This window comes from Physeter macrocephalus, chromosome 10, assembly GCF_002837175.3.
Source record: "Physeter macrocephalus isolate SW-GA chromosome 10, ASM283717v5, whole genome shotgun sequence".
Taxonomy (NCBI): Eukaryota; Metazoa; Chordata; class Mammalia; order Artiodactyla; family Physeteridae; genus Physeter; species Physeter macrocephalus.
The window spans coordinates 39752360-39777156 of NC_041223.1; the positions used below are offsets into that span (position 1 = coordinate 39752360).

Sequence of the window (24797 nt, forward strand, 5' to 3'; positions counted from 1 at the left end):
CTTCAGGATCTCCCAAGTTAATGGCAAATTAAATGGTAATTATGCTTGCCCTATAAAATCTTTTCTGAAATAAGGTAAAATATGAATTAATGAAGGAGTGACTGAATGAATACATGCCAAACAAATAAATAAAATTGCTCGTGCTAAGATATCAATGTCTTCTGCCTATGTACAACTTTTCAATTTTCTTGGGAATCCTAAGTGGAATTCAGACAAATTTAATAAGAGTTGTGAATGGGATGGTCTGAGGCAAAGGGGCCATTTAGAGCAGTAGAGGCAGTGCATATCCTGGTTCTGAGAGCCCTATCCCAGACCACTGTTGCCATTTTCTTACTTGAGTGAATTCCCAAAGGCACTCCCTGAATCCATTTTCTTCATCCGTAAAATGAGAAACATTAACAACCATTTTGTATGATTATTATTATGAAGCTTCAGAAGGATCTACTAGGGTGCTTAGTAATCACCAGTCACTCAAAGTATGGCTATAATAATAATTTTTCCTATTACTGTGTGCTCAATGAGCAATCTGTTCTAGGATTTTAACAGGTAGCAACAATACATTCTCTAGCCCTTTGTTTGAGCCAATGCTTCCATTTTTAAATAGCTGCAGATTTTCGATGTTCTGAGAGTCATCAAGAGTAACTGGAAAAAACTGGAGTGCATTCTGATAAATCAGTCCTAGTTTTAGCTAAGGAGGTACTGCTCATGGAAAGAAAAGAGAGTGAAGGATTAGCAGAAAAATCTACCTTGGTAAATAACATAGAAAGACTCAACAGACCTCCTAGGGCGTTCACCTTGAAGTCTCCACCCCCCTTTATGCTCATGCAATTAATAGTGATAATAACTAACAATAAGCTTTTGTTATGTATCAGGCACTTTCCTTAGCAATTTACCAGTATTCACTCATTTAATTCTCATAATAATTCACCATTTTATACAGTGAAGAAGCTGAAACACAGAGAGTAAAATAACCGAAGTCAGGAGCACAAATGGCAGAGCTGTAATTTGAACTTGAGGTGTCAGGTTCCACAGATAAGGCAACAGCTAGCACGCTTCGGTAATTCTTCCTCTTGCTCTCTCTCTCCGTTCTTTTTTTCTCTCTCTCTCCACCATCATCTGCCCAAGCTGCCCAAGCCATCTGAGCTGGCAAAACTGAAAGCTAATGCAGTGTTTCCTCTTGCAAAGAGGATGCCTATCCCTGTAGTCACTCACATTCTGAGAAGGTTCAAGCCTTCCCTGTCCAGATCACACACACACAAAGTCTCTGGGCACATGACACAGAATGGTGTTTGCTCTTTCTCCTCCTATGTATAGAGTCAAGTTTCCATATAGTCCCTTTATAGTTTTATTGCCCCCTTTTATCCTGGTTTCTCTGACAGTATTAAGACTTTATAGCTCTTGACTAAAGCAAGTGGCTTGTAAAAAGACAATAGCAAAAATGAGCATAAACACTTTCTTTAATGAGCCTCAACTAGGGGCTTTGTTGAAAGTGGCTACTTGCTATGACAAAATACTATAGGTTCTCTAAAAGAGGTTGATTTTTTTAAAGTTGGTTGGCAAATTCAATTTTGTCTTTAAAGTCCTACTGACCTCTCATTCTTCTTTGTCTGGATTCCTTCTCAGCCAAAAAATCCTTTTGTTGGCAAATATTCAACAAGCCTGATACCTTGTGTACTACAAAATATTACATGTATAAAATGAGACATTTATGTGTGTTGTGATGAAAAAGTGATACAGGATATGCATGATTAAGAATACATGTCGGGGGCTTCCCTGGTGGCGCAGTGGTTGCGCGTCCACCTGCCGATGCAGGGGAACCGGGTTCGCGCCCCGGTCTGGGAGGATCCCACATGCCGCGGAGAGGCTGGGCCCGTGAGCCGTGGCCGCTGAGCCTGCGAGTCCGGAACCTGTGCTCCGCAACGGGAGAGGCCACAACAGAGGGAGGCCCGCATACCACAAAAAAAAAAAAAAAAAAAAAAAAGAATACATGTCATTACTAGCAACGATGAGGGAGGACATGGCTTCATTTCTGGTCTTCTAAATGAGAGATAAATACCTTCCAAGTGAGAGATAAATACTATGACTCAAGATCTGTTACTTTTTTTCTTCTACATTTTCATGGAACACGTTATTACTCATTTAAATACTGAATCAAAATTCTGTGTCAGTAACTGTCATAAAACACTAGGGAGGTGACTCATTGTTAAAAGGTAATACTCATCACCTGTCAGTGGCTCATTAGCATGATTGAATAGGCACTAATGTGGTAATTACCATGAATTGTCCATTTCCATCAGAGTGTCTTCTCCCAGCCCTGAGATTGGGGATATTTGTGAAATCACAGAGGAAGGCAGAAGATAGCCAAGTTAACAAATCCAGCTGCCTACCAGCTCCACTACCAGAAAATAATGGCAAAAACATCTAGAATAAAAACAATGATGATGATAGCTAATATTTATTGAATAATTATTCTTTGCCAGACATTAGCCAAGTGTCTTACATATTCTATTGCATTTACTACTTCCACTCACCCTATAAAGTATGTACTATTATTAATACCATTCCAAGAGGATAAAACTTAGAGACATGATGTAAACTGCCCAAGATCATACAGCTAATGAGTAGCAGAGCTAGAATTCAAACCCAGGTCATCTGAATCCAAAATCCACGTGCTTGACAGTTTCACTCTATTCCAGGGTTTTTCAGCCTCAGCACTATTGACACTCGTGGCTAGATAGTTCTTCGCTGTGAGGGTCTGCCCTGCAGGACTGAAGGACGCTTAGCAGCTTAGCAGCATCCCTGGCTCTGCCCACTAGATGCCAGTAGCACCTTCTCTCCCTGGCCCTCTCCCTGCTAGTGGCAGCCAGCAATGTCTCCAGATGTTACCAAATGTCCTCCAGAAGGCAAAATTGCTACTCCCCCCAAACTTGAAAACTCTACCCTAACTCAACTCCTCTTTATACTGATTATATAATATCATGTCATTAAATAACTTCCAGAAACCTAATTTTAATGGCTCTAAGATATTTTATTGAATGTTAAATTAGTACTACACCCAAAATATTACTTTAAAGAAAAATTTATGTTTAAGAACTTACAACAAGGTTTTTTGAAATCTACCCCTTCGGTGTATTCTCAGATTTAAAGATAAACTTTGTCAATGAAATGAGAAGCAGGAGGTGTTTTACATCGCAAAGACTATTAACTTCCCTTGTTAAAATGTGTCACTGTTTTTCACCTGTTATACTATAGGAGAGAAAATGAAGAAGCCTTGTGTCAGTAAGAAGTTTCCTTAATAGTGAAAGAGTTTATTTGATTACTGTATACAGACATGGCCTAAATCAACAATCAAATAAAATATGGCATGCATATATATCTGAAAATAAAAATAAATTCATTAGTCAGATTTCCTTTAAAAATTCAGAATTCTATGATTTTCCTAAAATGTCTAATAAATCAAAATTTACTAAAGCTTTGGTTTTGGTTTCATTCCTTTTAAAATATATACTTAAATAAATATTAAAAGCAAGTATTTTGCTATTTCTACCTACACCATTCACTAAATACTTAAGTGCTTACTATTACGTTAGCTAGTTTAGGAAAGATATAAAAATTAATGTCTGCATTCCTGAGGAATTTATTTTAGAAACAAGTCACATACACAAAAGCCCTAACAATAAGAAAGGACAGTATAAAGCAACTAGTAAAGTGTTTTGTGTAATTCACATTAAAGAAAAATATATGCACACACACACACACACCGAAGTTAAGGAAGATCGCGAGATTCATTTAATAGGCATATTCCATACAAACTACTCATCACAAATTTTCCATTTTAAGAGTCCACATGAAAAATCAATATGCAGAGACTAGAAGCAAAATACATCAAACAAAAACTTCCTAGAGATGTCTGAGTTGTTGGAAAATTTTACTATTTTTCCAAATCTTTTTAAGGTTTGAGAAAAAATGGTGCATTTTTGGATAAAAACAAACATACTTTTACTGATGAATTTTTTACTATTCTATCATTCTTTCTCACCAAAACCACAATTTCCTACAAATCCCATGAAGTTTTAAATTAATAGTGTTTGGCTGATATTTACCAAGAAATGGTTTACCCATCACCATAAAAATGGAATTAAAAATATATCTGGCCAAAGAAATCCAAAAGAGAACGTTGGATTTTGTTGGGTTTATAGACAATGATATGTATTTAAGTGACCATGCATTCTTAACCTCTCTCGGGTGCAATTCAGAAGTAATCTGCCTATTAATAACCTACACTGGACATCACGGTTGCAATCCAAGTGAGTAGCGTCACAACAAAATTAGCTAGTACACACATGTTGCTTAGGGCAGCAATGTTACCATAGTTACTACCAGATCAAACATCTCAGGAAAGCAGAGCCACTAAGTCTTTCAATGTGCAGAAATTCAGCACTTTTGATAGGTAATGAGCCTTCATTTTCCTTCATCTTTGGGCTTTTCCAATTGGTCTTGTGCTGTTTCTTTATCTTTCTTTTTCACATCTAAAAAAACAAATAATTTTCCATCATATAGAGAATATACTGAAAGCTACTTTGTATTATATTGGAATAAAACAGTTGGTTTTTCCTTTATGCACCCTAGTCATTTTCTACTTGATTAGGACATACTTTGCCATTAATGCAGATGTAGAAACTACACAAAGGAAAGAGATATGGGTCTGTCTCTTAGTTATCTTTCTCTCCTATTCTCCAGAATTATTATGTGCCAGGTGGTCTTCAAAGGTATTATTACAATCTCCATTTATAGATTAGTTTACTGAAGCATAAACAGGTTAAGTGACTCGCCCAAAGTCACTGAGCTAGTAAGTGACAGAGCCACAATTTGGATGCAGACTGACTGACCCTGCCCTTCCCCGTCTCTCGATGTTGGATCACCCTCTCTCTAGCTTCCTCACACTTTTTATCTCCTTTGCTCTTAGGACTTAATCGCACTTTCTACTTCCAGGAAAAAAAGTCAGACCATCAGATCACACAAGCTCAACTTTCTGCCACAAAACCTCTAAACTCCCCTAAACGTCTCGACGTTTTTCTTCTGCCCATGTTACAATGGAAGATGTGCTCCTCAGGACTAACTACATAAGTTGTTGGAACCTAGTGCAAAGTGAAAACACAGCACCCCTTATTCAAAAACTATGGACAATTTCAAGGCAGCAACAGTAGAACAAAACCAAGGGCGAGCCTCTTATGAGCCCAAGGCCCTGGACAGCTGCCCACCCAGCACGCCCTTGTAGCTGGCCCTGGTGCTGCTCCTACTGTCCAGGTCTAATTTCTTCATAATCCAGGATCTTATCCATTTCTGCCTCAACAGCACTCTCAAGATCATCTCTAATCCCTGCATTTCATCTGACTTTTGTTCTTTCTCCTGGCTCCTTCATTTCCTCAAGTCACTACCATCTTCAAACTAACAAAGGCCTTCTTTCGACTGCAATTCCTCCACTTACTGGCTTTTCTTTTATCCTTTAAAATATGTTATATCTTTTGCTTGTCATCATTTTAAAACAAAACTATTGTTTCTACTACTTCCGCAAAATGGGTCCTGCCAAAATCATCAATGGCATCTTCGAAAAGAAATCTGATAGACCATTCAGTTCTCCAACTTTCAAGCGCTATGTACCAAGCAGTGAAAACAAACAAACAAACAAACATACATTCCAGCTCTCAGGGAACTTTTTGTGAGGAATACGGACAATAACTAAAATAAGTAAAATGAGTGGCATGTGGGAAGTGAGAAGTGCTACAGAGGAAATTAAAGATCAGGAATTGTCAAGAAGTCTTGGGGCCTGGAGGTTGCAATTTTAGAGAGGGTTGCCTGGGAATGCCTCACTGAGAAGGGGTCATGTGAGTAAAGACCTGAGGAGGTGAGGGAGTTCACTAGTTGGGTAGCAGGGAGAAGAGCATTCCAAGAAGAGAAAACGTCAAGGTCAGAGGCAGCAACGTGTAGGAAGAACTGCAATCGGGACTGTGCAGAGAAAGAAAGGATGGAAAATGGGGTCAGAGAGGTACCAAGAGACTAGATCTTTGAAGGAGAAAATGGCAGATTTCTGAACCAATTTTGAAAGTAGAGCTGACAGCATTTGGATGTCTCATAGGCCTCTTAGATGGAATATGCAGGAAGCAGATATCACTCCTCTAACCCTCAAAATTGCTTTTCTTCCATGCTGGCCCTTCTCAGTATATGGCATCACCATCTACCCTGCTGCTCCAGGAATTATCCTCCATTTCTCTTCTTCATTACTTGTAGTCATCTCCACCACCTCCAATTCATCAGCAAGTCCTATGAATTCTGCCTATAAAATATATCCCAAATCCACCCACCTTTCTCCATCTTCACTGCCTACTCAGAGCCATCGTCTTTCACGGGACTACTGCAACTGTCCCACAGGTAAAGTCAACAAAGCCCTTTATCCTTCTCTAAGGACAAATTTGACTTGGGGTTAATTTTCTAGCTCTGTTACCCTGGGAACCGGATTCAGGTGGAATGTCAGCCTGGTTACTAAGCATATGGTAAAAATGAACCAAATGGTAAAGTACAACTGTACTGAGAGAAACTATATGATAACTGTAAATACCTGGTAGGAAACCATAGCACTGGGATTCCGTAAATGCCATGAAACTTATAACTGAGCATGTCCCTTGCAGAGAAGTTAGGGAGCAGCATCCAAGGACTTGTTACAAAGTATTAGCCCCCATGGGACATGGGGCTTCTAACCTGTTGCCCCCATTGGTGCCGATCTTGTCCCCTTGCACCTGAGTTCTCAGTGAGTGGTGGGGTGGAGGTGCATAGAGACTGGCCCCCAGGACTGCTTATGTGGATCGCTGCAAGGGCTTCCACAGAAGGAGATGGTGTAGTGCAGCCCTTCTGGCCTGCTGTGTTTCTAAACCTGTATACCTCTGAGCAGACTGGCACCAGACGTGGTCTTATGAGTCTGAATGTTTAATTTGGCCCCAAAACATTTCCTAATGGGGATTGCACATCCTAACTCAACTATATCCATTATTTCTCTTCTACAATCCATTCTCCACATAACAAAGTGGATATTCAAACAGGAACATCACTCCCCTGCTGAAAACCCTCACATTTAGAATAATATCCTCTTTATTCATCCAGGTTTCTGAAGCCCTAAGAGATCTAGTCCTTGCCTCCTCTCCAGTGTCACCTCTACCACTCTCCCTCTTACCCACTGCCTCCGAGCCGTGGTGGCCAGATTTTATGCTTCTTGACACGTCCACCTTGTTCCACTCTAAGAGCTTTTTACAAGCTGCTCCTTCTGCAAAGAATGCTCTTCCCTCTGATTTTCCTGTGCCTGGACCATTCAGTTGTTGTTCAAAACATACTGTGGCCATTCAGATTTCAGTTAGGACATCCAGAATTTCTCAGTCTAAAGTAGCCACCCAATAACTCTCTAACGCAGCATCCTGTTTTAATTCTCTGATAGAACATATCACTGCTGACTTACATATTTATTTGTTTACACTCTAACTCTCCCATTGGAATATAAGATGCAAAACAGTCAGAGTTTATGTCTGTCTTATTCACTACTACATGGCCGGTTTTTAGAATGGTGCCTAGCACTTGGCACTAAGTTGAATGGTGGATCAAATGAATAGTTAGTGATGGTGGGAGGTAAGAAAGGCCCTTTGTGACATTTACAGTTTCCTAAGCTGCCACCCTCTGTCACCTCTTGCTGATATGTTACAGGGCATCATTGTCCTCCTTACCATGGTTATCAACTTGTAAGGGATAGATTAAGATGGATTATAAACTAGGAAGATTTCAGGCAGGTTAATGTCACACAGGGTGCAGGATGTCTGAGATCCTAGATTTCTTCCCACTTAAGAATATCAAAAAACAAAACGAAAGAGGATTGATCTGAGGGAAACTTGCAGAACTGTCCCAGAATTTCTATTTTTAAATGACTAACACATTGAAATCATAATGTCTGAGACAGGCCCTAGATTTTTGCTACTATTAGCAGTTGAAAACTATTCATTTTAAATCCTTAACGTCTGTACTTAGTTAATAAAAAAAAGAAGATAGACCTTAAAGCTATTTATGTATAGCTTTGTTAGTGAAACATTGTCTATGCCATTTACTCATATAAACTTACTTCCTTTTGTGCATTCTTGAACATCCGGTGTTACTGTGTTGATTCACTTTTTAACATTTTGAGTTCCTTAGTTAATACCTTCAACTTTATTGCAAAATGATTTAAAGGAAAATATAAAAATAGAAACAATATTCTTTCAGATAATGGTCTCTTCAGTGAACAAAATAAAATGAAGACACTACTAGCTTTCTTACAGTGTATTTGTTCTCTTTTGTTTAACTAAATAATGTCAATAAACATTAAGGTTTTGTGTGTGTGTTTAGGGGCTATCAACTTTAATTAGGCCTGTTACATGAACAAGTAACTTATCTTCTCTACCTCGCTAGTTGAAGATGGCTCTTCGAAAGCAATATCATGCCCTGATAATCAGATTACATTTTTTAACTTAAAAGGCCAAAAACATTACACATATTTTTATTCCTCTTCTTTCATTTCCTCCATCTTTTCTTTTATCTTATGATAGTTTACGTGTACGTGTATACTTTTTTACTATTACTTTAGTACCCTTTATGATACATAAAATGATTTTTAGAAAAAGGTGAGGTAACCGTGGGACTCCAAGGTCTGGCCACAGTCCCTGGCCTAACAAGGATATAAGTATTTCATAAAGATCATACCAGGAACATTTGTAATTTTACCAGGTAGAAAGTCACCTCGTGAGGCAAAGAACTAAGAGACCTCTTCTAGGGCTCACACGAATAGGGTAGAGGTGCAGAAGCTTCCAGCTCTCTCTTGCCTCATTGCCACCAGTAATCAATTTCTACACACACACTGGAGTCCACTTTGAAGTCTAAAGCGGGGTACAAAGCACAGGTATGTTGGTAATGACTTGGTACTAAAACTGTCTTTAAGCTATTTGAATTTTTTTAAGTGAAAGGACTCAACACTTTACTGTAAGTGTTATTATATTTATCTTCACAAGACTAAACGCTGGAAGCTTTATGAACTGTATGTAAGCAACAGGGTAAAAGACCCAAGATTTTCCTTCATTGGTTTGATAGCTCTCGTTTTTTCTGAATTCAACTTTTTCTACTGATTAAAGAATGATCAACTTTTAAAGTTCCTATCTCTAGTTGATAATAAACCTATTCTTAGCTATGAGAAATAGAAGAGCTTGTAGAATACTACAATGAAGCAGAAGCTTCCAAAGTGATTTGCCAATGGATGGCAGAAGAAAAATTACTTTATTTCTGAGAGCTTCTCAAGAAATTTTGCAAGCTGTTTGAAGGAATGGATTATATTTGTTCACCTTTGTATTCCCAATCATTAGCACTGTGCATAACTATACACATCCAACGAATAAATAAATGTCCAGTTCCACATTTAATCTAGGAGATAATAAGAGGAAAAGTCCACTTTTAGAAAGGCTGAAAAAAAATTTACTTAGCTTTAAACAAAAGCTGAGAAGCTTTAGTAAACAAGCTGAACTAGTTCAAAGGGAGACTGTTCCAGAGGGAAGGATGAAGAAGAGAGAAATGCTGCTGATTTTAAGAGGATTTTGAGTGTTACCTTCCTTCACGGAGAGGACCTCCGGTTTGAGGGGCAACTCCGAGGTTCCACCCGTGGCAGCTGAACCCTGGATGTCTGGTAGAGCATTCCGGCGGCCTGTCCTTGCTGATGATGCAAAATTGTTGACCACAGGCTCCACATCTGTCATTTTTGATGAATCTGTCCTCATAGCAACATCTACAAATAGAATGTACACATGAAGAAGAGGATGAGCCTAGCCCAAGGTCCATGTTCACACTGGTGGGGGTTAAAAGGCATGGCTACATCAACAACATGGAAGCCCTGAATATCTAATCATTGATCGTACCCTGCATCTATGTCTATGCTAAGGTCCTGGAGCTTCTATTTGCACTTTTGTACACTTGCTGAATAAAGCAGGAAGGCCTCAGTGTGAGCCAGATTGCTATAAATAACCTCAGAGCCGAAGGAGCCACTTGGATGCTTCAGGGTGCAGTAATCTGTTGCCTTTTATTCTGCTTTTCTATGGATGGATCAGCCAAATGAGGGCTTGGAAAGAAATGCAAACTGACTTGCTTGGCCACTCCTGTGGAGACTCTGCCTGCCAGTATTTGCTTGTAGTGCTTGCTTAGGCTGAAACCAAATCACTATAATTTGTAAGGACCAAACAAAACACACTTTTTTCTTACTCTTTAGAAATAAGAAATTCAACTTTATGTCAAAGGCTTTTTACCCCAGTGGCAGCTGTGTATTTCTATCTGCTCTAGTCTCAGACCTAATTTTCAATAGACTCATGTCCGTGTTTGGGAGAGCAGAACCTGTGTTACCTTTTCTTGCCTTCAAGTGGACATGGTAGTAACTAGTGCTTTTCTAAGCATCCTTTATCTTCCTAGCAATTGTCTCTCTCTATGAAAGAATTCTCAAGAGACCATTCACTATACAGCGAGGGAGGTAGCAGACATTGCTTACTCTAAAACTAGCCCTCTCTTTCATATGACGTTTTCTAATGAATCTTTCCTAAGAAGTCAACACTGAAGAGTATCTCAAAAGCAGCAGCAAACTTTTTTTTTTTTTTCTTTGAGAACCCATTAAATGCTAGGCTCTCAGCTGGGCCTTGAGAGTACAGAGGAATGATTTACTCTCCTTTTTTAGGGGACTTGTACTCTCCAAGGGGAGAAAAAAGGTTTACATACAAGGATAGATAACATCATAACACAGAATGTGCTGAGTATCAACCAAGAGATGGAGATACTCATTTGTGGTACTTGAGGGCCGAAATATATGAACCTTGGCCTACACGAAGCAAACCAAACTTTTCACCTCAGTTAGAAGGGAGCCCTTTCCAATCAGTTAACTGCAATTCAAGAAATGCTAAAAATGAAGTGAAACAGTCACAAAATATGGTGCGTTTGATATTAGAAACACAATTTCTTTGGTCCATAGCAACCAAGAAATGCACATCAAGCTTAGTGTGGGCCTCAGGAGTCCACGAGTAGAGTCTAGGCTACTTCCCCAGATGGTCTCATCTTTCCAGGAATCATGGACAATTTGAGAACAATGCTAGATTTTCAGACATAATTTTGGACTTCTAACTGTTGAGTATTTGCCAGTTGTCTGGTATTGACAACATAAAGTAAAGAGCACTGGACTATTAGTCAAAAAGAACACTCCATTACAGGCCTGCAAGGTGATATTGGTTAATTTCTCCGAGTCACAGTTCCTCCCCTATATAATGGATATAAACATTAGCCTGACTGATTCACAGAATTCTAGTGAACAAATGAGATAAAGAACATGGAAACTCTTTGTAACTCTAAAACCATATGTTTGATTACCAGCATCACTGTTCATTCCTCACTAAGTTTTATTTACGCCACCACCTCCTATGTATCCCCCTTAGTCCTAACAAGAAACATCTTCCCATTGAAAGACCTCTTGAGTTTTTTAAAAGGGAAACCAGAATTTATTCAATACTACATGAACACTTTCATATCTATTATCTCAGATAAACCTCCCAATAATCCTTGTGAGGTAGTGAGAAATAACCCTCACTATATGGATGTGGTAACTGGGGCTCAGAAAAGTTAAGTGACTTATTTTAAGTTGAACAACTGCTAACCTAGCACACAAGCATGCAAATCCAGTTTCAGTTCACTCTGAAAGCAAGATGACATGGATTACCACAAACCTATCATCTTTCTAAATCCCGGTGATACATACAGACAGCCAAACAACAGCTACTTCAGATTCTGCCCTTCATTACTTTTTAAATAGAAAAAATCATATACAGTTGACCCTTGAATGACACCAGTTTAAACTGCACAAGCCCACTTATATGTGGATGTTTTTCAATTAACATGTACTACAGTGCTACACAATCCACAGTTGGTTGAATCCAGAGATGGGGAACTGCAGATATGGAGGTTGGATTGTAAAGTTATACACAGGTTTTTGGCTGTATGGAAGTCAGTGCCCCAACCTCCATGTTGTTTAAGGGTCAACTGTATATATATGTGTGCGTATGAAAAAGAAAGAGATTCCTTGTCTTTTCATAGGTATTCCTCTCTGGCTTGAATGTTTGGTTATCTGTGAGCCCTCTGCACTACTCCCCATGACACACAAATTTCAATTAGAGATCGCTTCTCTACAGCTCATGAGGAGTATTTGACACCAGTTCGGAAACAGAACCCATTTGCAGGCCCCCATTCTGTCCCCAGCCAATTAACATCACATCAAAAGCCATGGCCATGATGAAGTGTTTATTTCTGTGAAGCATCTTCCTGTGTAGTTACAAAGAAGTTAACTATGCTAAGCTTGGAGGAGAAGCTCCACGAATACCTTGATTATTACTGTCCTGACAGTCCAAAATCATAAAAACTGAAAATAACAATAGATATAAGACTATTAAGATACACTCTTTAAAATACTTAAATGCTATATATTTTATGTTTAGCAAAATGGGATATGTGAAAGGACTACTGAGTTAGAATTTGCATACTGACAGAAAACTTCCAAAAGGTGGCCTGTAGAGTGGGCCATCAACATGGAAGAAGACATTCTGGGCTCCAAGTTTTTTCTTTGCTATTGGCTCCTATCTTGAAAGTTTTTGCTTTTGCCTTTTATACTATTATTTCTGGCATAGGCTTTCTAAACGAGTCCTTTTTTGTTGATTGGTGTTCGAAAACAAGACCATCACAAGCCATCTAAAAGTTTGTCAACATTATACTCATTAATTACCATTTTAAAGTCAAAACAAAACTGGATATGCAGGGAGGTCAAGCAACAGGTTACTTTACTCCAGAGCTTTCCTTGGTCCTTTTCCAAACTCTTATTAGGCACCATCTTCCTTTCAGAGCCTGTCACTGATGCTGAGTGACCAGGATGTCAGGCTCCACCACAAGATGGATAGTTTGCCCAGCCCAGACCCACAGGGCTGTAGGGACAGGGAGCTTTCTGTAGTGAAGTCATCTGATCTTCCCGAAAGAACGTGCCGGTGACTTAGAGATCACTGGGAAGAGAGTCTGAATGCATAGGGTGATTCTTAACTGGGCTCTATTAATCCCCTGGTAAGAAAGTTTATTGCAGCACTAGAAATAATCTGGAAGTCCATCAGGAAAGGAATGATTGAATAAACCATATATATTATATTATGGAATTTTATATGGCTCTTAAAAAGAATGTGTTAGATCCAGTCAGATCTTAACTTACTGAGATATGTTCTAGACACACTGTGAAATAAAGCAAGTTTAAAAAGAAATATTTACAGCATGAGGGGAAAGGAGAAAAAGTAATGAATGTAATGTAATCTCAACTTCGTAAAAAGAATAAAAATTCTAGTTGGGAATTTAAGAGAGAGCAAGGAGAATACTAACCACTGTTGGTATCTCCTTACATATTTTAACTTGTAATAATGTGTTAAAATAATATATAAAGGACTTGAAATACATTCACCTGGCAAAATTATGAATACACAGGTATTCGAACACCGAATGTCTCTAAAGTAACGTTTTGATAATTTTACCCCAAATAGTATATCTTCAAGTGAAAGTCTCTCACTACCCCAACTAGCCATCCTACTTATCTATTGTTATTATCCTATGCAACACTGATTGTGTATGCAGTCAATATATATACACACATATTATATATATACATAAACATACATACATATAAAGTAGACAGAATTGCTCTCTTCAATGCTTTGTGACATTTAAAAAAATATATAACCCATAGAAAGATGAGGAAACACTACGAAGAGAAACAAAAGAGAGATTAACTTCCATGTTCTTTCAATTTTCTGGGCTTAAAGCTAATTGTGTCTATGTTTGCTAACCAAGGCAGCTGACTCACTAGCAACTCTTCCTCTTTTTCTTCTACAGAATTAGCAGTGGAATTTGTATGAGTTCTGCTTTGTCAACTGTGGCTGCTTACAGGAGCTGAAACCATTTGGACATTGGGAGATTTCACAGAAGTCCCTGCACGGCCCATAGAAAGATAATGTGATTTACAAATGCCTGGGACACACTTTCTTCTCTACTGAAAATACACAATTTTCAGAATGCCTTAACAAAATACCATTACACAGCCACATATACACACATGCTAGGATCTTTGCAGTCTCCAAAATATGAAAATGCAACACCAGCATAGCTGAAGAAGACAAAGACATTCAAGCTAAATGGAGCACTGGAGGAATATATGTATTTATATATAAAGAAAGCACTAGTCAGCTTCCAGTGGGCTAAAAATTGCCTGCTAGGAATATGTTAGTATGTTACAAGCATAATTATAAACAAATAGAAATTTTTGCAACCTCTTTCCCTTTCAACTGACACGGTCCATCTTAGCTCACACTCATTCTTTTCTCAAACTTCATTATTGAAGCCCAGACCAAAAGGAGGCGGATACCTTTTTTTCTAATCTCTGCATCCATGTCAGTCACGTCATCCTCCTCAGTGAAACCACTACTCATTCTGCATGTAGGACTTGGAATAAACTCTTTACATTTTAAATCAGTTCTCTGGAAGTATGAGTCAGGCTATATGAGAAAACACTTAAAGTGAACAAACAAAGGAAGAACATGTATTTTGTAAAGTCAGTTCTTTTCTGGCCAAAAGACAGAAGGAGAGGGAGGGAGACACACACTGGTCTCAGCAGATAACCAAACATATCATCTGTCTCTCCCCAGCTTTCAAAATCTTAATACCTTACGCTAGATTTCTCTGGTTTGATTTTCTGTTTCAGAATATACAAACCTCTTCCAAACAAGGTAAAAGAACTATAACAGTTGCTTCTTCATGTGGACCAATGAACACAGATAATTATTTATTCATCCAGTCAACATTTATCAAGCTCCTACTAAATTATTACGTGCCAGGCCCTGTGCTAGGCTCACAAGCTACAGAGAGGAACCCATAGGCTGGTGAAATCAAACACATTCTGGTCCTTTCAATTACCTTTCTTGATCTTAAATCTTATTCTTTAGAAATAAAGTAAAAGTATCCACCTCTAAAATGTGAATCATTTAACGTAGCTCCTATTCAACTCAGTATCAAGACAATTTTAGGCTAAACAGAGCTTACATGGAATGTATACATGTATAAAATTTTTTTTTTTAACTTAGAGACCTTTCCCTTTTGAAAAATTCCTCCAAACTTCTGTGCCTCAAGTACAAGCCAAAGGGAATCCTAACTTTTGCCTGTTGACACACGTTTTTTTTCCGTGCTTAGGTTCTTGCTTGCTAATATTACAGATTCTTCCAACACATATTGATATGTACATGGAAGCTATTTTTATCACAGAGAATTTTTGACAGCTTAAACCTATAAAATTCAAAATGCAAAGTCAAACTCGTTTTCCCATAATCTTCCAAGTAAAGCAGTAAACAAATCTGAGTACCTTTCCCACACAATGACATTTGCTATACTAAGACAGGGCCACTTAGAATAATAATATAGGCTGATGTGGCTATAGATGAAAAAGATTAACTGCAGCAAACCATGCAACCCCCTTGAGCATGGGAGTCACAGTCACTATGAGATTTGCCACAATCAGTAAGGACTCCCCCGCCCCTCCTGAAGACCTGGGACGGTGGCATGGCAGGTAGCTCCTCCACACGCACAGAGGAGGAGTGGTTAACTCCACAAGAGAGAAGGGGGCCAGACTTCATGGGAAAACAGCCTCTGAGTAGGGTCCCAGAGAATGAGTAAGCAAGTGCCAGTGAGAGGCTGCTCTCAGGCCATCCACTTCTTATCTTGGCCCTTTCCAACCACTCTTGGACACAAAGTGTTCCTATATTTCGAAAGGGGCACAAATACTCTCCAAGCTCACAGAAGCCCAAGTTTTGCACTGGTGGGAAAATCATACAATTTTGAGGTTCATGTGGTCTGTTTGCACCCTTCCTGCCTCACCGTGAACACAGGACCCTGAGAAGTTGGTTCCCCTTTTAATGAGACGGTGGTTTCTAAATGTCAAGTGACTTTTGATGACATCAGTAGGAAGGGGAGAAGGGGAAGTTAACTCTGACCAATGTGGTCACAGTAGAGATGGCTTTGTATCCCTCTGCCTGGTACATGGACTGGGACATAGTTGTCTAATAAATTCAATAAAAGTTTAATTAATAGCTGATACCTATAAATTATGAGCAGGCAAACATAGCCTGTGAAGGTGCTTTTAATTATTAATATTCTTAATAAAAGCTAAAAGTTCAATTATTAAATATTAAAATGAAATTTGTTACATTAAAATTAAAATAGCTTTGGAGGCAGGCTGTGGACTTTGGCAAATACAATGCCTTGCAGGTGTAAGTTACACTGACAGTCATATGCAGAAGAGTAGTTAAAGCACAAACTCTTATAGAACCACCCTCATCCAGGGCATCTGGAGAGTTATACTCTCCAGACACCAGTCCTCTCTGGAAAAGATCCATATACATTAAACTGTCAACAGCCTTGCATGCAGGACCACTCAATCCTGTCTGAAACATCCGCAAGACATTTGTTCTACACCAAAAGGTCCTTGATATTTGTTCATACTTGGTCCTTTCCAAAACATCCATGGAGACATTTATTTGGCCTTGATATTTGGTCATGTCCAAAACCATTTGGCATGGACCAAATATGCTCATGGATGATTTGTATAGGACTAAATTTCAAGGATATTTAGACATGGGCCAAATGTCTCATGGAGCTTTGGACGGGACCAAATGTCTGCTGTGAATAGACTTGCCAACCTGAAGTCAGTTACATATAATTCATCAGGTTTCCCTTGTACAAATATGCAATCCTCTAATACTTTAAAAGACCAGATCCTATCGTCTTAATTCTCCTTTACCATTTTCATGCTCAACAAGCAGAAAAATAAAGCCCTTTTATCCTCTGGGCTTATTTTCTTTGCCTACGATTACTATCGAGAGTGACCCACTGATGACAAAAAATAGTCCCATAATTACTCTTCCAATTTAAAGGTAATTTAAAGCAATATCTTAAGCATGGACACTTTCAATTACATGCTTTTATTTCAGAAAACTTCATAGTATATATGCTTATCTGTCTTCAAAAGGAAAAATGCCGTGTGATACAAAACAATAGAACTCTTTTTATTAACATACAAAAATTTATACATGTGAATGTGTACCACATCCTTCAAAGGAACTTTAGGAAGCTACATATTTATGCCACCTCTCAAAATATTTTTGTGACTTCATAAGTGCAGCTCATCTTATATTCATATATAATATAATGATAAAATATTATTTTTAAAATGCAACATTATATTTACAGTTTTTAATTATAGTTCTTAATTACCAACTGTGTGTCCCATTTGTGCGCCCATCTCTTTCAATGCACTTCAGGTTCTTTTCAAAGCCTCCTTAAGTAATTTAGATTTGCATATATTCAGAAGAAAACTGAATTTTCAGTTTTCTGAAGATTTCAAAGCAGTTTTGAGCAGTGACAGCATTACTGAACTACATTAGTACACCCTTGGGATGAGTGTCTTTAAATTAGTCCTTATGTTAAGCAGTCCATCTGGAGCAATGAAAAGTTTGCCCACCTAAAAGTGAACATCCCTGATGTCGAATCCTGCATTGCCTTCTAATAGACTTTCGACTTCCAGCAAGGCTTCTCAGTTGTTTCCACATTTATCAGAAGTAGGATTAATATTACCTATTCTACTACCTTAGAACCGAACTAATGAATATAAATGTGCTTGGTTAACAACTACACAAATGAAATTTGTTTAGAAATCAGTCATATTAATTTATAGGCACTATAACAGATTATCATTATGAACATCAATTACCCTGTTAAACTATGGTGTTGATGTGGCTCTGGAGACAGCCTCTGATGATGTGAGTTACAAAGACAAAAAAAGATTAACACTGAGACCTCGCCAGAAACTTGGTGTTTAAAAACAGAAAGAACATTTAAAAAAAAATTATTTACAACCTCCCTTCCACCTCCCTATTGACCAACCCAGCCCCACAGACATACACACACCCCTCAGAGTTGGCTACTTTTCTGCAACAGCTGTACCAGATAAGCCACCTGTCACGGAAAGCCATATCTCCCTTACACTGTTCATTAGAGAGTTTCTCCCAGAAGGTGAACTCCCCATATAGTTTCAGCACAAACCCTGTTTAAGTGTTTCCTTAATAGGTAATATGGGATTGAAATTCTCAATTTCTTTGTGATGCCTGAAAAAGAATTCCTCATCTGAGTAACAACATAATGACATAATATGGTGAGGAAAGAAGGGTCGCAAAAGATCATGTGAGAGAGCTCTGCTTTCTCAGTGAGGCTTGTCCTGACCACCCCATTTAATGGTGTTCCTCCCCATAGCTCCTGAGCTTCCTTGCCTCTCTCTCCTTTCCCTGAGCTCTTAGTAGCTTCCAACACGTATTATAATTATAACTTACTAGGATTGTACTTGTTTACTGTCTCCCTCCACTGGGATGTAAGTTCTACAAAGGCTTTCTGTAGATTTTTCACTGCTCTATGCACTAAAGCTATGCCTGGCACTTAGTAGGTACTCTATAAAGTTTGTTTATTGAATGGAACAATTTTTCTTTTTCTTTTCATTTTTCTTTTTCAAAATGAATTCTTTTCTTTTTGCATATGAAAATAATACATGTTCATTATTGGGGTAAAATGACGATTCTGAAAAGCATAAAAGAGAGAAAACAAATTGCCTTATATCCCATTATCCAGTGACAGCACTGTTATAATTCTGGTGCCTATCCTTCCAGAAGGTTTTCAGTGTTCACATACACAAGCATATCACATACATATCTTATAAGTATGTATTTTGAAGTTAGATTATATTTATTTTATATCATGTTGCTATTATATCTTAAAACTACTATATTTTCCAGGCCAAGATAATTCTAAATTTTTAGTAAAAGTTTTGAAAAAAGAAAAATTTCTAGAAAGCTAAAATTTCAGGATGTATACCGACTATAAAATATGCATAGCCAAAAGCCAAATGCAATAGCAAAAGTAAGGGACATGGCTAAGGACTAAAATCATTCACAAACCTTTCCTTAATTAAACTGAATAAAGTTAATATATAGGTAAGAGGCTTTTGTAAGTGTACACAACTTTAAAAGTTCCAGTAGTGTCTTTTTCTTCTATTTCCTCAATTTAAAGAAAAATTCTTTGGGATGTCTCTTAGTGCCTTTTTGAACGAATTTAATTTTCACCTTTTTTTTTTTTTTTCTTCCAACTGAGTAAAGGGGGAAAATAATTGAGCCTTTTCAAGCTCTGATTTGTTCTCTAAGTTCTCTTCAGTATTTTATTTTTCTTCGCAGGAGAAGAAATCACTGTAGAGTTTTATTAAGCCCAATATTCAATCCAAATAACAGTGGCAAAAATTTTAAAGCTGTTTTGAGGATTTTCTGGGTCATACAGGCAAAACAAATTCCCAAACAGCAAATACTTCAGAAAGAAAAATCATACCATTGAAATATTTTTGTTCATCAAATTATGTATATTGGTATTAACCTACAATTAAGTTAATTGAAGTAAAATTATTTATATGGATGCATTTAACTTTTACAGAAAACTTTTAATAAAAAGATTCTGTTATTATATTTATTTATTATTATATAAGCTCAAAAGAAAAAAGTCCTCATGAAAAATTGTATCTAAAATATATTCAACTGACATAACAAATAAAAAAGTTCAAAAACCTATACATAAATGTATATATATACACGATATTAATTTTAAAAATATATGCACAGAAAAACATGGCAAGGGAAATACACCAAAATTTTAGCAGTAGTCCTTTCTTGGTAGTATTACTATAAATGTTTTCTATCTTTTTCTTTGAACTTGATTGTGTTTTCCAAATTTTCTATAATGAAGATTTTTATAATATTAAAAATGGCATAAACATGTGTTGAGTACTGTTTTAAAGCCTTTTAATGAGAATAAGCTTATGAGATTCTGTGCTGTAGGGAAGTCATTATTGTCTTTATTTTAAAGGTGAGGAAAGTGAGGATCATAGAAGTAAAATGATTTGGCTACAAGCCAGAACCCATTTTATTGGGTTAGCCAAAAAGTTCATTTGGGTTTTTCCGTAACAGAACTTACGGTCAATCCAATATCTGACACCTCATTCCTTGCTCCTTCTATTACACCTCACCACATATTTGCTGAAGAAAGACTCAGGCTTCATTCAACCAATTGTTACTAAGCATCTCATATATCCTTAACTCGGTGCGGAATTCTGGGTAAATAGTGCCAAATAAGACTAAAGACTGTGATAGACACAGTGGGGATACACAAAAGAAGCAAAATACAAGATCCTCACTCTGGAAAAGTCTGTGACCTAATATACAAATAAAATACACACCATTAAAAGAAATGTAAAAATAAAGTCAATATATGATATATTTAAATAAGTGGTATAAATGAAAATACTATAAAATGTAGAAATGTTATTGAATTTGGGGGCTATTAAGAGAGACTTCACAGAAGCTGTGGAACACATATTGGGCCTTAATATTTGAGAGGGTAGAAAGAAAATAAAAAGGCTTTACCAAGCCAAAGAAATCTTTAGCTAAATCATGAAGATGGGAGTGTAGAAGGCAAATTACAAATAAAGGAAAAGGAAATATGGGGCTATAATAGAGTATTATGCCATATAGAGCTGGAAAAATAAGTTGGACCATGGTCATTACTAGAACCCAAGTTGCAATGAAATGAATTCTATTACAAAGGATACTGTATTTATTCTTGTGAGCCCTGGGGAACCAGGAAACTTTCTAAGCCATATAATAAGGATGTGTACTAGATGCATTGTTTGAAAACTGAAACTGAAGTGAAGGAGATTAGAAGGCTATTAAAAAGGGACATTTGTAAGCAAACCCACCATAATAGGAGGGATAAGCTCTTTACAAAAAATATCTGTAAATGCACAGACCAAGAATAGCTTCTTTTTTAAAAAAGAAGAAAAAAGATAGGGCACCATCAGTTCTGAAGATTCATTACAAACTTTCAGAATTTATACTTTCAGACATGAAAATTCATTACAGTATATGAGTTATTAAGATAGTGTGGTATTCTTCAAGGATAGACAAATAGAAAAATAGAATAAAATAGAGATTCCAGAAATAGACACATATACATATGGTTCCTTGATGTGTGACAAAGGGAGTAACTACTAATGTGGTCTCTTATAACTATGGTAAGGGTTTAACCATTGCTGGTGGACTTCGAAGATTCACAGACAGGAAACTAGATATTGATGGGAAGATTGTCAATCATGGAAAAAATGGTTCTTAAAATAATATATGACTACATATGAATACAATAAAATTCTAGGATTAGTAAATAAATGGCTTCAAGTTATAGTGTATTCCTGTGAATCTTGTATTTAAATATTTTCATACAAGTTGAAAGAACAAGGTATAACCTCCACTTGATTTCAACAATTGTTAACAGTTTGCTATATTTAATCTCTCTCTCTAAACATACACACACACACACAATTCTCGTTCAACCAATTGAAAGCAAGCTGCTAACACGACACTTTCACGTCTGATATTTTAGCACGTCTTAAGAATTACATTCTTCTATATATCCATAATAACATCGTTCCACAATGTTCTTTTTTGCACATTGCAATTGTGACATAATTCCCCCTTTCTCCTGGATATAATCCAGCCTTTAGGAATTTTTGAAGGGGGTGATCATTGGTTTTTGCATGTCTGAAAAAAACTATTTTATCTTCATTCTTGCAAGGTATACCACTCTAGGTTGAAGTTACATTCTACAAGCACTTCATGATACTATCCTCTTTTATCCCTTTTTTGTTGTTAGGACGTTTGCTGATTGTGATGGTTAATTTTATGTGTCAACTTGACTAGGCAACAGGGTACCGAGAGATATTTGCTTAAACATTTTTCTGGGTGTGTCTATGAGGGTGTTTCTGGGTAAGATTTGAATCAATAGACCGAGTAAAGCAGATTGCCTGCTCCAATATAATCTAATCCACTGAAGGCCTTAATGGAACAAAAGACTGAGTCAGAGAGAATACGCTTTCTGCCTGACTGTTTTCTAAGACATCCATACATGTTTCCCTATCTTCAGACTCACACTTGACTGGAACTTACATTATCAGCTCTCCTGCTTCTCAGGCCTTCAGACTTGGACCAGAACTATACCATCAGTTCCTGGGTCTCCAGCTTGCTGACTACAGGGCTTGGGATTTCTCAGTCTCCATAAAAGCATGAGCCAACTTCTTATAATAAATAAATATACATCTAGATCTAATATATACATATATATTAAGTCTTCATCTGCGTCTAATCTGCTGTATAAGCTATACACCAAGTTGTAATTTCTAATTATTATATTTTTCATTTTTAGACAATCTGGCTCTTTTTCAAGTCTGCTTCATTGTATTATAGTATCTTATGCCTTAGTTACACATAATTTACATATACTCATTTATTCTTTTCAAATATACTAAACCTATGTTTTTAAATGCTATATAAGTAATTCCAATATCTGAATTCTTTATACTAGTCTGATCCTGTTATTTATTGTTTATGTAGAATCTCTCTCATGGTGGCTTATTTCCCTGCATGTTTTATGATTTTGGGTTGTAAGCTCAGGTTTTTAAAAACTTTTTCCTTGAAATTATGTGAGACCTGACTTAAAGTATTTTCCTCTACACAGGCTCTGAATATGCCTCCACTGGGTGTCTGGGGAACTACCAAATTCGTTAGCTTTAAATTCTCAGCATGGAATTTTTCAGACTAGACAGACTACAGAGCTGCAAACCTGTGTGAGGTTCCACTTTTGGTAATAAATGATCAGGACAGCCCTTTCCTCTTCACCACCCAAGGCAAGGCCAAGACTGGCAACAATTCTTACTGTCTTCCTTTGAAGGTTAGGGGTTGTCATATTACCCATTGAACAGACTAAAACTTATGCTGATTTCCCAACTTGAGTGGGTCCTAAAAGTTTCTTTCCTTGTCCGCAGATCACAGCTCTTTAAAACAAAAGTTGTGAGTCACTAGGGAACCCAAGGAAGCCTCTGAGTACAGTACTCACCTGTCTTTAGATAGGTGGTTTCTCATTGTTCTGGGTTTATGAAGTATTCTCTTATTTGCCAATACAGACGTTCATTTAAAAAGAGTTTTGAAAATATTTTATCCTACCTTTTAGGGTAATGTGTACTAGAGTTTTTTTTACGGACATTAACTCTTCCATAGTGTCAGAAAAGGAAGTTTTAAGTTTCAATAGTTTCTTATCCAAGTAATAGCAAGATAGTCATTTCACTCAGTCATACAAAAATATGTGCAATAATATAACTGCATTATTCTTTTTTTTAACATCTTTACTGCAGTACAATTGCTTTACAATGGTGTGTTAGTTTCTGCTTTATAACAAAGTGAATCAGCTATACATATACATATATCCCCTTATCACCTCCCTCTTGCGTCTCCCTCCCATCCTCCAGCTATCAATTTTACATTTGGTAGTGTATATATGTCCATGCCACTCTCTCACTTCGTCCCAGCTTCCCCTTACCCCTCCTCATGTCCTCAAGTCCATTCTCTATGTCTGCCTCTTTATTCCTGGCCTGCACATAGGTTCTTCAGAACCATTGTCTTAAAAAATTTTTTTTTAGATTCCACATCTATGCGTTAATATATGATATTTGTTTTTCTCTTTCTGACTTGCTTCACTCTGTATGACATACTCTAGGTCCATCCACCTCACTACAAATAACTCAATTTCGTTCCAGTTTATGGCTGAGTAATATTCTATTGTATATATGTGCCAAATCTTCTTTATCCATTCATCTGTCGATGGACACTTAGGTTGCTTCCACATCTGGGCCACTGTATATAGAGCTGCAGTGAACATTTTGGTACATGACTCTTTTTGAATTATGGTTTTCTCAGGGTATAGGCCCAGTAGTGGGATTGCTGGGTCATACTGTAGTTCTACTTTTAGTTTTTTAAGGAACCTCCATACTGTTCTCCATAGTGGCTGTATCAATTTACATTCCCACCAACAGTGCAAGAGGGTTCCTTTCTTCCACACCCTCTCCAGCATTTATTGTTTGTAGAGTTTCTGATGATGGGCATTCTGACTGGTGGTCATATGGTAGCTCTACTTTTAGTTTTTTAAGGAACCTCCATACTGTTCTCCATAGTGGCTGTATCAATTTACATTCCCACCAACAGTGCAAGAGGGTTCCTTTCTTCCATACCCTCTCCAGCACTTATTGTTTGTAGAGTTTCTGATGATGGGCATTCTGACTGGTGTGAGGTGATACCTCATTGTAGGTTTGATATTAATTTCTCTAATGATTAGTGATGTTGAGCATCCTTTCATATGTTTGTTGGCAATCTGTATATCTTCTTTGGAGAAATGTCTATTTAGGTCTTCTGCCCATTTTTGGATTGGGTTGTTTGTTTTTTTGATATTGAGCTGCATGAGCTGCTTGTAAATTTTGGAGATTAATCCTTTGTCAGTTGCTTCATTTGCAGATATTTTCTCCCATTCTTAGGGTTATCTTTTCATCTTGTTTATGCTTTCCTTTACTGTGCAAAAGCTTTTAAGTTTCATTAGGTATAATTCGTTTATTTTGTTTTTATTTCCATTTCTCTAGGAGGTGGGTCAAAAAGGATCTTGCTGTGATTTATGTCATA

At 37.3% G+C, this 24797-nt stretch overlaps 1 protein-coding gene across 3 annotated transcripts in view; it reads right to left on the minus strand.

Moving 5' to 3' along the window:
- Positions 1-3348: 3348 nt before the first annotated feature.
- PKIB (cAMP-dependent protein kinase inhibitor beta) overlaps positions 3349-24797 on the minus strand; it is a 105203-nt gene continuing 83754 nt past the window's right edge. For 2 of the 3 annotated variants that reach the window (XM_028494488.2, XM_028494489.2), the window contains exons 2-3: positions 9665-9841; positions 3349-4529 (exon numbers count right to left, since the gene is read on the minus strand). In XM_028494488.2, the coding sequence (XP_028350289.1) occupies positions 4462-4529; positions 9665-9833 (237 nt within the window). In that variant the 5' untranslated portion in view covers positions 9834-9841 and the 3' untranslated portion in view covers positions 3349-4461. The remainder of the gene's footprint in view (positions 4530-9664; positions 9842-24797) is intronic. The other variant, XM_024122577.3, reaches the window with a different exon arrangement.